General features: G+C 41.0%; 2 protein-coding genes across 7 annotated transcripts in view; both read left to right on the top strand.

The window, feature by feature from the left end:
- The window catches only part of ZFP90 (ZFP90 zinc finger protein), a 97,047-nt gene extending 89,836 nt beyond the window's left edge, over window positions 1-7,211 (top strand). For 5 of the 6 annotated variants that reach the window (XM_067718580.1, XM_067718585.1, XM_067718582.1 and 2 more), the window contains exon 5: window positions 3,011-7,211. In XM_067718580.1, the coding sequence (XP_067574681.1) occupies window positions 3,011-4,656 (1,646 nt within the window). In that variant the 3' untranslated portion in view covers window positions 4,657-7,211. Of the gene's footprint in view, window positions 1-1,618; window positions 1,798-3,010 lie in introns of all 6 variants that reach the window. The other variant, XM_067718586.1, reaches the window with a different exon arrangement.
- Window positions 7,212-7,242: 31 nt separating this feature from the next.
- CDH3 (cadherin 3) overlaps window positions 7,243-12,966 on the top strand; it is a 115,600-nt gene continuing 109,876 nt past the window's right edge. Inside the window, exon 1 of the mRNA XM_067718550.1 lies at window positions 7,243-7,310. The gene's annotated coding sequence lies outside the window, so the exon portion shown is untranslated. The remainder of the gene's footprint in view (window positions 7,311-12,966) is intronic.

Genomic DNA, 12,966 nt, shown 5'->3' on the forward strand with positions numbered 1-12,966 from the left:
TTCTTTCCCTGACTGCACTCCTGTACCACCTGTCTGGCGAGCAACACCATCCTCCTTCCGTCCTGCACTCCTGTCCATTTCCTCCCTCCACAGTTCCTGGAGTATCATCCTCTCCTGGTTTCCCCACTCATTCAATGCTTCTTGGCTTTGGGTCTTTGGCTTTTCTTGCTTTTCCCTCATAGTGAATCTACCTTAAGGAGCCTGCCTTCCGGCTTCCTCTCCTTTCTTTCTATATTACCTCCCTATAAAAGGGTGCCTGCCTTCTGGTAGTTGCAGCTCTTTATTGTGTGCTGTAGACTCAGAATCATCCTTACTTGTACCCTGGTCACTTTTATTTTCTTCTCACAGGACCCCTCCACTTGTAAGTCCCACAACGTTCTTATTAGAGGTGTAAGATCTAGATTAATCATCTGGCATCTCCAGTCAGCACATTATGCTACATTGCCCATTATCCATTTCTCCCCTTGCCCATTAGAAATTACCAGGATTCCAGTCCCTCAGGCCAGACACCATAGTCAGTCTAGTCTTTTTCTTTCAACCCAAGTTATTTTCCTCCTTTGAGAAGTATCTTAGGTTTTCCTCCCTTTTAACTTGGACTGGTGACATCCTAAACCAAACCCCAGACTTAGATTATTATAATTCCCAGTTGAAATTGCTCACTGAATCTTATCTTTTTGTAATCCATACTGGATTTTTTAAATCATACTTTTATTGAGATATAATTCACATACCATAAAATTCACCCTTTTAAAGTGTACATTTCAGTGGTTGTTTTGGATATGTACAGAGTTGTGCAGCCATCACCACTGTCTAAGCAGTACATGTTCAACACCCCAATAAGAAATCTTATACCCACTAGCAGTCACTTTCCATTCCCCATACCTCCCAGCTCCTGGCAACCATTAATCTACTTTTTATCTCTATGGATTTGCCTATTCTGGATATTTTCTATATATGGAATCATAATATGTAGCCCTTTGTGACTGGCTTCTTTCACTTAGCATAATGTTTCAAGGTTCAGTCATGTAGCATGTATTAGAACTTCATTCCTTTGTATTGCTGAGTAATATTTTACTGTATGGATATATCACATTTTGTTTATCTATTCATCACTTCATGGACCATATTGGATTTTAATGCTTTATCTTCCTAAACCAGCCACCTCTGAAAGAACTTTGCTATTACTCCCTGTACCTCATTATAGGAAGCAGAAACTCCCTTGATTTAAAGGTCCCCATCATCCCTTCCAGTATTATCTTTCTATTCCTGCTAAAAAAATCTCCACCTAGTTTAAACTTTTTCTTGATGTTCTCTGTAAGTAGCATATAGTTTCCCTCATTAGATAATACTTCGTGCCTATCCAAAACCATCTATTCTTTAAGTTCAAGGTCTGTCTAATCCATAAAACTTAATATATGCTAATATATTTATTTGTTTCTTCCTTGATCACAAATACCATTTATATCATCTCTACCACAAAAATTCAGATTTAATACGTGCCATCTGATGGGTTTTTTATTAAGTCATCAAAAGATTGAGTCTTGTTTTTATTCTTAGATTTTAAGCTCCTGGAGAGTCTATTTATTATATTTCTAAATATTTTCTATTTGTATTGCAGAGCATGTAGAAAGCAGTCAGAAAATTACTTGATTGATTGTTATGGAATCTTGCTGGGAGAGAACTTTCTCATTCATTCATTCCAACAAACATTTCTTGAATGTCCCACTGAGAAGGATTCTAAAAGGAGTACAAAGCATTCTCTGTCCTCAGAAATTTAGAATTGAGTCTTGTTCCAGGGTAAGGAATTTGGGAGTTTAGGGCTCCTTAGTTACTGGGGGTTTTTTTCCCCTCCTAATATTTTATTATGCAAATTTTCAAATATTTGAGAAGTTGAAAGAATTATACAGTGAACACCATATACCTACCACCATGGTGCTATAGTTGTTAACATGTTGTTATATTTGCTTTATCACTTCGTCATATCTCTTTGTCTGTCTATCTATTAATCTGTCTTACCTTTGATGCATTTCCTAGTGAGTTGCAGACATGAGTACATTTCACCCCTACATGCTTCAGCATGTATATCATTGGCTAGAGTTCAATATTTGTTCATAGTTCTTTTTTTTTAGAAAATATTATATACAGTGAAATATATACCTCTTATATATGTACCATCCATTTGATTTTGACAGTGCATTCTCCCATCCAACCGAAACTTCTGTTGATATGGAACATCTCCATCATTCCAGAAACCTCCCTCCCCTTAGTTTTTAAAAGGTTACCTTTCTTAGAACCTAGACATTAATTAATTTTCTGCTATTAGTATTCTGAGGTTAAACAGAGGTTTAGAGATCGGTTTTTTAGGCAGATTAAAATAAATTGTTTTTGGTTAAGAGAGGTGATTAATGTAGAATCAGAACTCAAATAGACTAAAATCACAGCTGCGTGTGTAAGGGCAAGGATGATTTGCCTCCTGAAATAGTACTTTTTTTCCGCTTTGGGAAGTATAGCCCTTGATCTCGGGTTATGTCAAAGAATCATTTCAGTTAGATCACTGGCTGCAGATTTTCTCTGCAGGGTTTGAAGATGTGAAGCCTCAGAGGTGACTTTAAAGAAATTATGAAATGAATGTATTAGGAAGATAGATTCCATGGCAGTTTGTAAAATGGACGGGAGGCATGGATAGCAGATAGGACTCTGCAAGACAGACCATGATCCTATTCCATTTGTATCTGTGCCTAACTCTATCTTGCTCACCTGTTCCCTACTCCCTAACAAGCCCTCCTACATGGGCTTCCTCATTCTGGACTTATTCTTCTCTCTGGATCTGCAGTCTGCATTGTCACCTCTCTCTACTCTTCCTTTCTCCATTTTGGGTCTTCTCCTGAAGCTACAGGACTAATTTCAAAACAGAGTGATGTATAACATATCTCTTTCACTTCCTCATTCCTGTAGCAGTTTGTTTTAACAGGAGTGAATAGGGGACTTTTGCACTTTGGATTTCTTTCAGACTGGAGGACCAGGCCTGAAGCCAAATCTTCAAATCTGCAGCAGAGCATATCTGAAGTATCCCTTAGCACAGATGATCCCTCATGTACCACGTTAGAAGACACTTGGGATGTTAATGGCCAGTTAGAGAGGCACAAGGAAAACTGGAAGAGACATTTGGGGCCAGATGCATCCACCCAGAAGAAAATAATCACACCAGAGGAAGCTTGTGAGCAAAATAAATTTGTTGAAAATTCTAGATTGAACACAGACCTGGTTACACAACTGAACATTCCTCCAAGGTCTCATGAATGTGATACACTTGGGAGCAATTTGGGACATAATTCAGACTTACTCAGTCAGAATAATATCCTTGCAAAAAAGAAACCTTATAAATGTAATAAATGTAGAAAAGCCTTTATTCATAGGTCATCACTGACTAAACATGAGAAAACTCATAAAGGAGATGGAACTTTCCCCAACGCTACAGATCAGGGAATTTATCCTGGAAAGAAACACCATGAATGTACTGACTGTGGGAAAACCTTCCTCTGGAAGACACAACTTACTGAGCATCAGAGAATTCACACTGGGGAGAAACCCTTTGAATGTAATGTGTGTGGGAAGGCCTTCAGGCATAGCTCATCCCTTGGTCAGCATGAGAATGCTCATACTGGAGAGAAACCCTATCAGTGTAGTCTCTGTGGGAAAGCCTTCCAGCGCAGCTCCTCCCTTGTTCAACACCAGAGAATTCACACTGGAGAGAAACCATATCGATGTAATTTGTGTGGTAGGTCATTTAGGCATGGCACATCCCTCACTCAGCACGAGGTCACACATAGTGGAGAGAAACCCTTCCAATGTAAGGAATGTGGGAAAGCCTTTAGTCGGTGTTCTTCCCTTGTCCAGCATGAGAGGACTCACACAGGAGAGAAACCTTTTGAATGTAGCATATGTGGGAGGGCTTTTGGTCAGAGCCCATCCCTTTATAAACATATGCGGATTCATAAGAGAGGCAAACCTTACCAAAGCAGTAACTACAGCATAGATTTCAAGAGCTCATCTCTTACTCAAGATGAAAACACTCTCACTGAAGTGAAATCCTATCATTGCAATGACTGTGGGGAAGACTTCAGTCACATTACAGACTTCTCTGACCATCAGAGGATCCACACTAGAGAAAACCCCTATGATTGTGAGCAGGCCTTTAGTCAACAATCTATTTCTCACCCTGGCGAGAAACCCTATCAATGTAATGTATGTGGGAAAGCTTTCAAAAGGAGTACGAGTTTCATAGAGCATCACAGAATTCATACTGGAGAAAAACCCTATGAATGTAATGAATGTGGAGAAGCCTTCAGTCGACGCTCATCACTGACTCAACATGAGAGAACCCACACTGGAGAGAAACCCTATGAATGTATCGACTGTGGTAAAGCCTTCAGTCAGAGTTCATCTCTCATTCAGCATGAGAGAACTCATACCGGAGAAAAACCCTATGAATGTAATGAATGTGGGCGAGCTTTCCGAAAGAAAACTAATCTGCATGATCATCAGAGAATCCATACTGGAGAAAAACCCTACACTTGTAAGGAATGTGGGAAAAACTTCAGTCGAAGCTCAGCTCTTACTAAACATCAGAGAATTCATACACGAAATAAACTCTAGGAACCTTGACGTTAGGGAATGTGCCAAAAGCTTTAGCTAAAATATTGTTCTTATTCAGTATCAGAGGATTCTTACTGGAGAGAAAGCTTGAGAATGTAATGAATTGTGTGTGTGTATGTGTGCACATTGTGTGTGGAGAAAACTCTGTGCTAGTAGACAGTGTTTTTTTTAATAAAAGCCACATTCTCTGGGACTTCCCTGGTGGTCCAGTGGTTATAAGACTCCACGCTTCCAACTGCAGGGGCACAGGTTCGATCCCTAGTCGGTGAAGATCCTGCATGCCATGTGGTGCAGCCAAATAAGAGAAAAAAAAAAAAAAAGGAAAAGAATAAATAAAAGCCACATTCTCAGATCTGATTACAGACGTGTGTAAAAACAAGTACAAACATATAGCCTGTTAGAAATGATATGCCTATATATTGGACTTTGTAAATTTTTTGAATATGTGTTTGCAGGAGATCACCAACTTTCAACAATTTAACTTGTAAGTCTCACTGTTTACAGCTTTTTAAAAAAATAAATAAAACTCCCATGGTAGTTACCAAAACTCATTTTTAAATTGCTTGACAGCTGCATTCAACTGCAGCTCTTATGTTAAATTTACCATGGAAACCAGTTTCACCTCCAGGAATTCACCATTCAAAGAATTAGATCAGCTGGTCCAACCGCTTCATTGTACAGATGAAGAAACTGAAAGCCAAAGATGTGAAGTGGTTGCACAGCATGATACAGTTTATAGCAGCAAAGCTGGGTGGAAAATGCAGGTCTCCTGGATCTTTGGCCTCATAGTCTTGCCACTGAAAAGATATTTTGGAATTCAGGGCTTTAAAATAAGTTTTAAAATAAATCAGATGCATAAATATTTAATGAACGCTCAGGAGTTGAATACTTTGGGAATTCATAAAAGCATAAGAGGCAGCAAGACATATGCAAATTTGTCACACACTTATTTAAAGCAGCTTGTTGGAAGCTTACAAACCAAAATGTTAACAGAAATTGTAAATAGTTGAACTACTAATGACTTTTTTTCTTTTCCCAATATCATACTTCAGCTAAGGTATGTCAGTTTCATAGAATTAATAAGTCTTCCTACTGTGCTTTTCATGATCCTCCCATGAAAAAGCACTGCCCCAAGCTTCCTGTATTGATCAATGGGAAAACAACACAGAACTAAGAGAAAAAAAGTTCCCCAAATTGGGCTTCCCTGGTGGCGCAGTGGTTGAGAGTCCGCCTGCCGATGCAGGAGACACGGGTTCTGTGCCCCGGTCCAGGAAGATCCCACATGCCGCGGAGCGGCTGGGCCCGTGAGCCATGGCTGCTGAGCCTGCGCGTCCGGAGCCTGTGCCCTGTGACGGGAGAGGCCACAGCAGTGAGAGGCCCGTGTACCGCAAAAAAAAAAAAAAATTCCTCAAATTAATTTTACTGTAGAGAAGTATAAATCCAATTATCCATTGCCATAAAATTTGCCTTTAAATCAGTTTAGGCAATCATCATGTAGTGGGTCATTTTGTGTGCCAAGGAAATTTTCACCATTAAAAAATTAACTTTTATGGCTCTGTGGTGACTTTCCATCAGTAAAGCGTGAGGTAAGCTTCAATAGCCCACTCTAATCCTTAATATCCCCTAAAGCCTCCCATGGCCTATTCTAAAGGAATTTCCAGAATCTTTGTTCGTTCATTGGCACCAGTAGTGCAGAGAAATTTGGAAGCAACTGTAGAAATTGACCCTTTTCATGAAAGAGCCTCTGTTCCCCCCAAGATAAGCAAATGTTCCTGCCCTAATGATGAATCCTGGGGAGGAGTGATATGGGGTGGTGTTGATGGTGAACCTTTCCTACTGGCTTCTTTGCATGCCAGGTGGGAGGATCCATCATTTTTGTCTCATTCTGGACAACATGAGGCAGCTCCCAAACATCCTTTGTAATTCTCTGCTGGAAAAATGTGCCTGGGGCCTGAAATGTGGGAAGTCCAGCCCAGTGAGTTTGTCATATGTGGAGCAAGATGGGATGCTCTATAGCAGATCTGCCCTTCCAAGACTTTAACCATTCAAAAATACCTTGTTTATGATGTTCCACGCTTAGCATACGCCACAATGCCAAGACTGTGCCTGTGTTGTCTGATACATAGTTTGACAATGGGCAATTCTACTCGGAACCTCCTCTACTGATTGGCTAGGATGCCTATCAGGAACTCATTTTTCTGTTGATTGTTTGGGGATCCCCATAGTGGACTGTTTGCAAGAATGGCATGAATTGTAACCAGTTGAGTGCTACGCAGCTGTTGTGGAAGTTTATAAAGACTTAGTTCCAGAAGACCTAAAGGAGACCACTGGTTTGTGTGTGCAGCCTGGCCTAGATCCAACCAGTCTCTGAATCTCAGCATATCATCATTGGCAGGGAGGGCGCCCAGGATGTATGTATGGCTAATTGCGCAGAGGATTCTCTAGTCCCAGCAACCATGCACCATGCACTTAATGAACACCCAGCTTCTAGGCCATATGAAATACATCCTTGTAACATTGTTGTATTATTTCAATAAATAGCCTTCTTAGTTGAATGGGAGTCAGTTTGTCTTTTTCCATTTTCAGAACTTGGCTAAGATTAAAGAGTGGTGCATCAAGGAAGAGGGATTAACTGCTAAACTCATCACAGCCAGGTGAGTTAATAGCATTTATTGATTGCTTACTACTTGAAAGACATTGTGCTAAGTACTATATAGCCATCATTTCATTTAATCCTTACAGGTCCCCTAATAGGTCTCGTGGTGTCTTGTCTTTGCCCAACTTTTTCCCCACTCTTCCTCTTGTAACAATCCCTGCTGTACTGACCACAGGAACACAAGTCAGGACATCCTGGGGCTCAATGATAGTTCCAGGAACAATTGAGCCAATCAGAGTCCTTTGACAGAATTTTTTCAAAATAGACTTAGCAAGGATACTTTAATTTGAGGTTGCTAGGCTGGTAAGGTGAAGGCCTAAAGTTGCCTGGAGCCTGATTCCTTACCAGAGCGGGGAGGTCTGTTGTAGCAGGAGAGGATGCAGCCGCCATGATTGTGTTCTCATTTCTCATTCCTGAGGTCCTTGGACTGGGCTCAATTTCTGAAGCTCTTCTGGGATTCAGTGGGCTCCCCACTATCAGTTGAATGAGTCCCCCTTTCTTATATTTCTGTTGCTTGCATTAAAGAAACAATGCATGTATTATATCTTTGTTTTATAATGGGGAGAAAAACCCAGAGAAGTAAAGTACTGCCCATGGCAGATTCAGACTTGGAACCCAGAACTGCCTGGCTGCAAAGGCAGAGCTCTTAACCTCTAAATTTCATGTCTCCAGAGCCATGCTATGTTCAAAGAGATGCATGTAACACAGTGTCGTTTGGGGGTGAATGGATGAAGGGATATGGTGATAGGTTAGACGGGAGACCAAGTGGAAGCAAAATGATGAAGGGCCTTGGAATGTTTTTCTTGACTGTTTCAGTAAATTAAATCCCCCAGATTCACCCACACCCTCACACTTTAATATATAAGTTATTTGCATTTGCCTAGACTGTAGATAAAATCTTGTCTCATACTTAAATAAAAAACTTTCTTACAAATATTTTTCATGTTGCTACACAGTCTCATGATCCCATTAACAAACTCCCTACTGTTGCAATAATATTTGAATAGTTTGGGGCATTGGTTTTATAATGACATTGAATACTTTCACCTTTTTAAGCACCCCCACTTTTTTTTTCTATAGAATTTTTTCTTAAAATATCCAGAGTGAGATAAATATCCAAAATGGGATTACTGGGTCAGCATGTATAGGTAAGTATAACCAGGTGTGAGATTCATGCAAGAATAAACTAGTTACAATAGTGCAGGAGTAATAGCTTCAAAATTGCAAAAGGGAAACGAGAAAACCAGTGTCCTACTCCTGGTGCCTGGGTGTATGTGGGGAAGGGCCCCAAGGAAGGCACTATGTCTGCCAGAGCATCTAGCACTTCTCTGTGCCAGCATGGATAATAAAACAATTCTGCAGTTACTAGGCATATTGATGCTGGTGATGCTTGGTTCTTTATAGCTGCAGTGGGCTTTTATAAATACTGAAATAGTTAATTCCTACCTGTTAAAAATGCAAATGTCACATCAGGGAAGGTTTTAATGACTGCCTGGCTAAATTGGTCTGCTTTTAAATTTTCATGGATTATTGTTAATGTCCTTCACCTTACCACAATTTGTATTTTTGATTATTTGTTTTCTCCCCACCCCACAGTAGATTGTGAGTGCCAGGAAGGCAGAGTCCACATCTATTTTGCTAACATTTTTTGTTCCCTTGATTATCACAATGCCAGGCACACCATAGGTACTTAATATAGTCTTGTTAGCAGTATAGTGGAGATGTGTTGATAGAGAAAGAAGGCTAGTTTTTCAGAATGAAAAGATGTTCAATCTTGAAATCAGAATACTGCAAAACAGTGAGATACTATTTCATATCCATTAGGCTGGCAAAAAATTTAGTTAGAAGTCTGGCAGGAGGAAAATGAGAACTTTATACACTGCTAGTGAGAGGGTTAATTAGTATAATCATTTGGGGGAGTAATTTGGTAATATCCAGTAAAATTGAAGTTAAGCACACTTGATGACCCATTGATTCCACTTCTAGATCTATGTGGTAGAGTAGAAGTACTCCCATGTGAGCACAAAGACATGTACAAGGATGATTATTGCAGCAGTGTTTGAAATAGTAAATATATGGACACAACATAAATGTCTGACAGTAAGTGAATGGGTTAATAAACCGTGGCATATTCTTAATATAATACAGTACTTCAGTAAAGGAACCAGAGTATCTGGAAACAAAAAAACATTCTAACTCGCCTATTCCGCTCCTGTACCCATGCAGCTAAATGTGGCTGCAGGAAACAGAGCCACAGTGACTAGTCCCACTTTAAATCCCTGACTGCTAACCTCAGGCATTTGTTTCCCTAGTCCAGTCGTTGTCCCAGTCTCCTAAGGTACTGTTGTATAGCTTCTGTCTTCTCAACCTCCAGCACTTCACCCCAGTCCTTACTCAGCTGGTGACCTTGTTTCCTAGGTAACAGGAAAATAAAAGCAACCAGAAGGTAACTACTCACCTACGTGCATCTTGTCCCTGTGCTCTTCCTTTCTTTCCTGCTACTGTGGTTGACACTTTGTTCTCTTATCTAAGACCAGCTTCTCTCTGGTGTATTAGATCCTGTTCATAAACTAGAACATCATTCCTACAGTTGTCCTCTTTCCTGCATCTTTTTTTTCTTGTCTACTGAATTTTTCCTATCAGCATAATAACGTGATTTTTCTCATCTTAAATCTATATTTGTAAATATATTCAAATATTACACACACACACACGCACACACACACACACACTGCATCCCCCTCCACCTGCCACTTCATTCCCTACTTAATAGGAATATTCCTCAATAGAGGTGTCTAATACTCATTGTCTCCAATTCCTCTCCTTCCAGTCTCTCTTGCACCCCCTCCAATTAGGTCTTTGTTTCTGCTTTTGTCAGAGGGTCACTGATGGACTCCATGTGGCTAAATCCAGTCGTATTTTTTCAGTCCTTTTTTTTTTTTTTTTTTTTTTTTTTGCGGTACGCGGGGTCTCACTGCCGTGGCCTATCCCGTTGCGGAGCACAGACTCCGGACGTGCAGGCTCAGCGGCCATGGCTCACGGGCCCAGCCGCTCCGCGGCATGTGGGATCTTCCCGGACCGAGGCACGAACCCGTGTCCCCCACATCGGCAGGCGGACTCTCAACAACTGCGCCACCAGGGAAGCCCTTTTCAGTCCTTTTACTTGACCTGTCAGCATTATTTGGTACAGTTGATCACTTCCTCATCCTTGGCTTCCAGGTTATCACACCTAGATTTCCTTATACTTTATTGACAGCTACTTCTCCCAAGTTCTATATCTTCCCTTGCTCTAGAAATAGGAATTCTTCTAGGGCTCCATCTTTGGATCTCTCTTCTTTTTCTACAGTCACCCTCATTGGGGCTCTCGTCTACTCGCAAGACTTTAAATACCTGCTTGAAAATTTTATCTCCGGCCCAAGATTCCATACTCATAACCAACTGCCTACTTGACACCTCCACTTGGATTTCTAACAGACATCTCAAATTTAATATGTCCAAAAATGAACTAACTCATGATCTCCCCTTCCCACCCTCATCATAAGCATGTTCCTACCTCAGCCCTCCCGTCTGGGAAAAGGCAACCCCATCCTTCCAGTTGCTCAAGTCCCAAACTGGGGAACCATTCTTGATACCTTTCTTTCACACCCCACGTCCAAGGTTCAGTAAGTTCTGTCTGCCAACTTGCAGGATATATGTGGATGGCCATTTCTTGTTGCCTCTACCATCCTAGGCCAAGTCACCATCATCATCTACGGTCCAGGTATTTGCAATAAATAGCCTCCTAGTTGGTTTCCCTGCTTCCACCCGTGTCTCTCTATGTTCGAAGTTCAGCAGCCAGAGTGACACTGTAAAAGTCTAAGATTGTGTCACTCATCTTCTCAAAGCCCTCAAATAGCTCTCCACGAATAAAGACTAAAGTAAAAGCCCTAAGCAGTACTGCCACCACCTGCCACCCTCCTGTATTATCTGTCTGACTCACCACTCGTCTTCTTTCTTGATCACTGTACTACGGCTCCACCAAACTCTCTGCAGTAACTTAAACACCCACGGCAAGCTTCCACTTCAGACGCTTTGCATTTGCTATTGACTCTTCCTGGAATCCTCTTCTTCTAGATGTCACCTGGTTTGGTTCCTCACCTCCTGCAGATCTTTGTTCAGTGAACCCTTCTTTGACTACCCTATTGAAATAGCAATCCCCGGGAATTCCCTGGTGGTTCAGTGGTTAGGACTCAGGGTTTTCACTGCCAAGGGCGCAGGTTCAATCCTTGGTCAGGGAACTAAGATCCCACAAGCCCCTTGGCGTGGCCAAAAAAAAAAAAAGCAATCCCCCTGCATGGCATGCTCCACCTCCCTTCCCAGCTTCATTTTCTCCATAATACCTACCACCACCTGACATTTACTTGTTTATTGTATGTCCTTCTCAAGAAGGTAAGCTCTGTGAGAGTAGAGATTTTGGGGGGTGTAAATTTTATTGAAGCACAACATATTTACAGAAAAGTATAAAAATAGCAAGTGAGGGGCTTCCCTGGTGGCGCAGTGGTTGAGAGTCTGCCTGCTGATGCAGGGGACATGGGTTCATGCCCCGGTCCAGGAAGATCCCACATGCTGCGGAGCCTGCGCATCCAGAGCCTGTGCTCCGCAACGGGAGAGGCCACAACAGTGAGAGGCCCGCGTACCGAAAAAAAAAAAAAAAAGCAAGTGAGTAGCTTGATGATTGAGAACAACAACTTGCATATCTTGTTCAGTCCCCTGTACCCAGTACAGGAGATACTCAAATGTTTAATGAATGGTTGAACTGAGTGTACATGTTACTAACAAGGCTAACATTGAAAACAATTGAAAATAAAGTTGCAGAGGGATTACATACAGTGTGATAAAACTTTTAAAAATCCATATCACCTATTTTTTTAATCAACTCATATGAAGTAAAAGTAGGAAAGTATTAAAATACCAGCTTCAGAGTGGTGGTTTCCTCAGTAGCTAGTGGGGAAAGGGTTGGGAAGGGATAAAAGAAGACAAATTTTTTTAATAAAAAAGCAAATCTGTCAAATTATTAATATTTGTTAAAAGAGGCTGATGCATATTTGTTGTATGTGTCTCTGTGAATGTTAAACTCTTTTACAGTTAGTCTGCCTCCCTGCTCTTACCTGGTCCCTTCTCATACAAAGCCACTTCCCTAGTTCCCCTCGGTACCATGAGCCTGTCTGACCTGTACATCCAGCATGTCTGAAGCATTTAGGAGAAGGAATGATGGGCATTCATGCTCCCAAGGGTGAGAAGTCTGATCCAAGCCTAAGAAAGTGTCAGTCTTGGTACTGTCAAAATCAAAGTAGTTCCCCTCTCTAGAAATGCCATTTGAGGGAATAATTAAAAAGAAGGGGAGGGCAGGGGCACAGAGGGCTTCCTGTAGATAAGCAACATAGGTGATTATCGGCAGGAGTTGGTGGAAGGAAAGAACCAATTTTTGCTAGCAAATTGTAGGGAAAGCCCTGTAATTTTGGAAAAACACTTTTTTTTTTGGACAAACATTTTAATGGATAAAGGAGCCAAGAAATTTGGACCTGATATAAAGATGGTATTTTATTCTGCTATGACCAGATAAGTATTAGTTGTAGTAATTAATGGAGGTTTTGTTTTACCATGTGCTTTAAGAA

This window comes from Pseudorca crassidens, chromosome 20 (assembly GCF_039906515.1).
Source record: "Pseudorca crassidens isolate mPseCra1 chromosome 20, mPseCra1.hap1, whole genome shotgun sequence".
In the NCBI taxonomy this organism is placed as follows: domain Eukaryota; kingdom Metazoa; phylum Chordata; class Mammalia; order Artiodactyla; family Delphinidae; genus Pseudorca; species Pseudorca crassidens.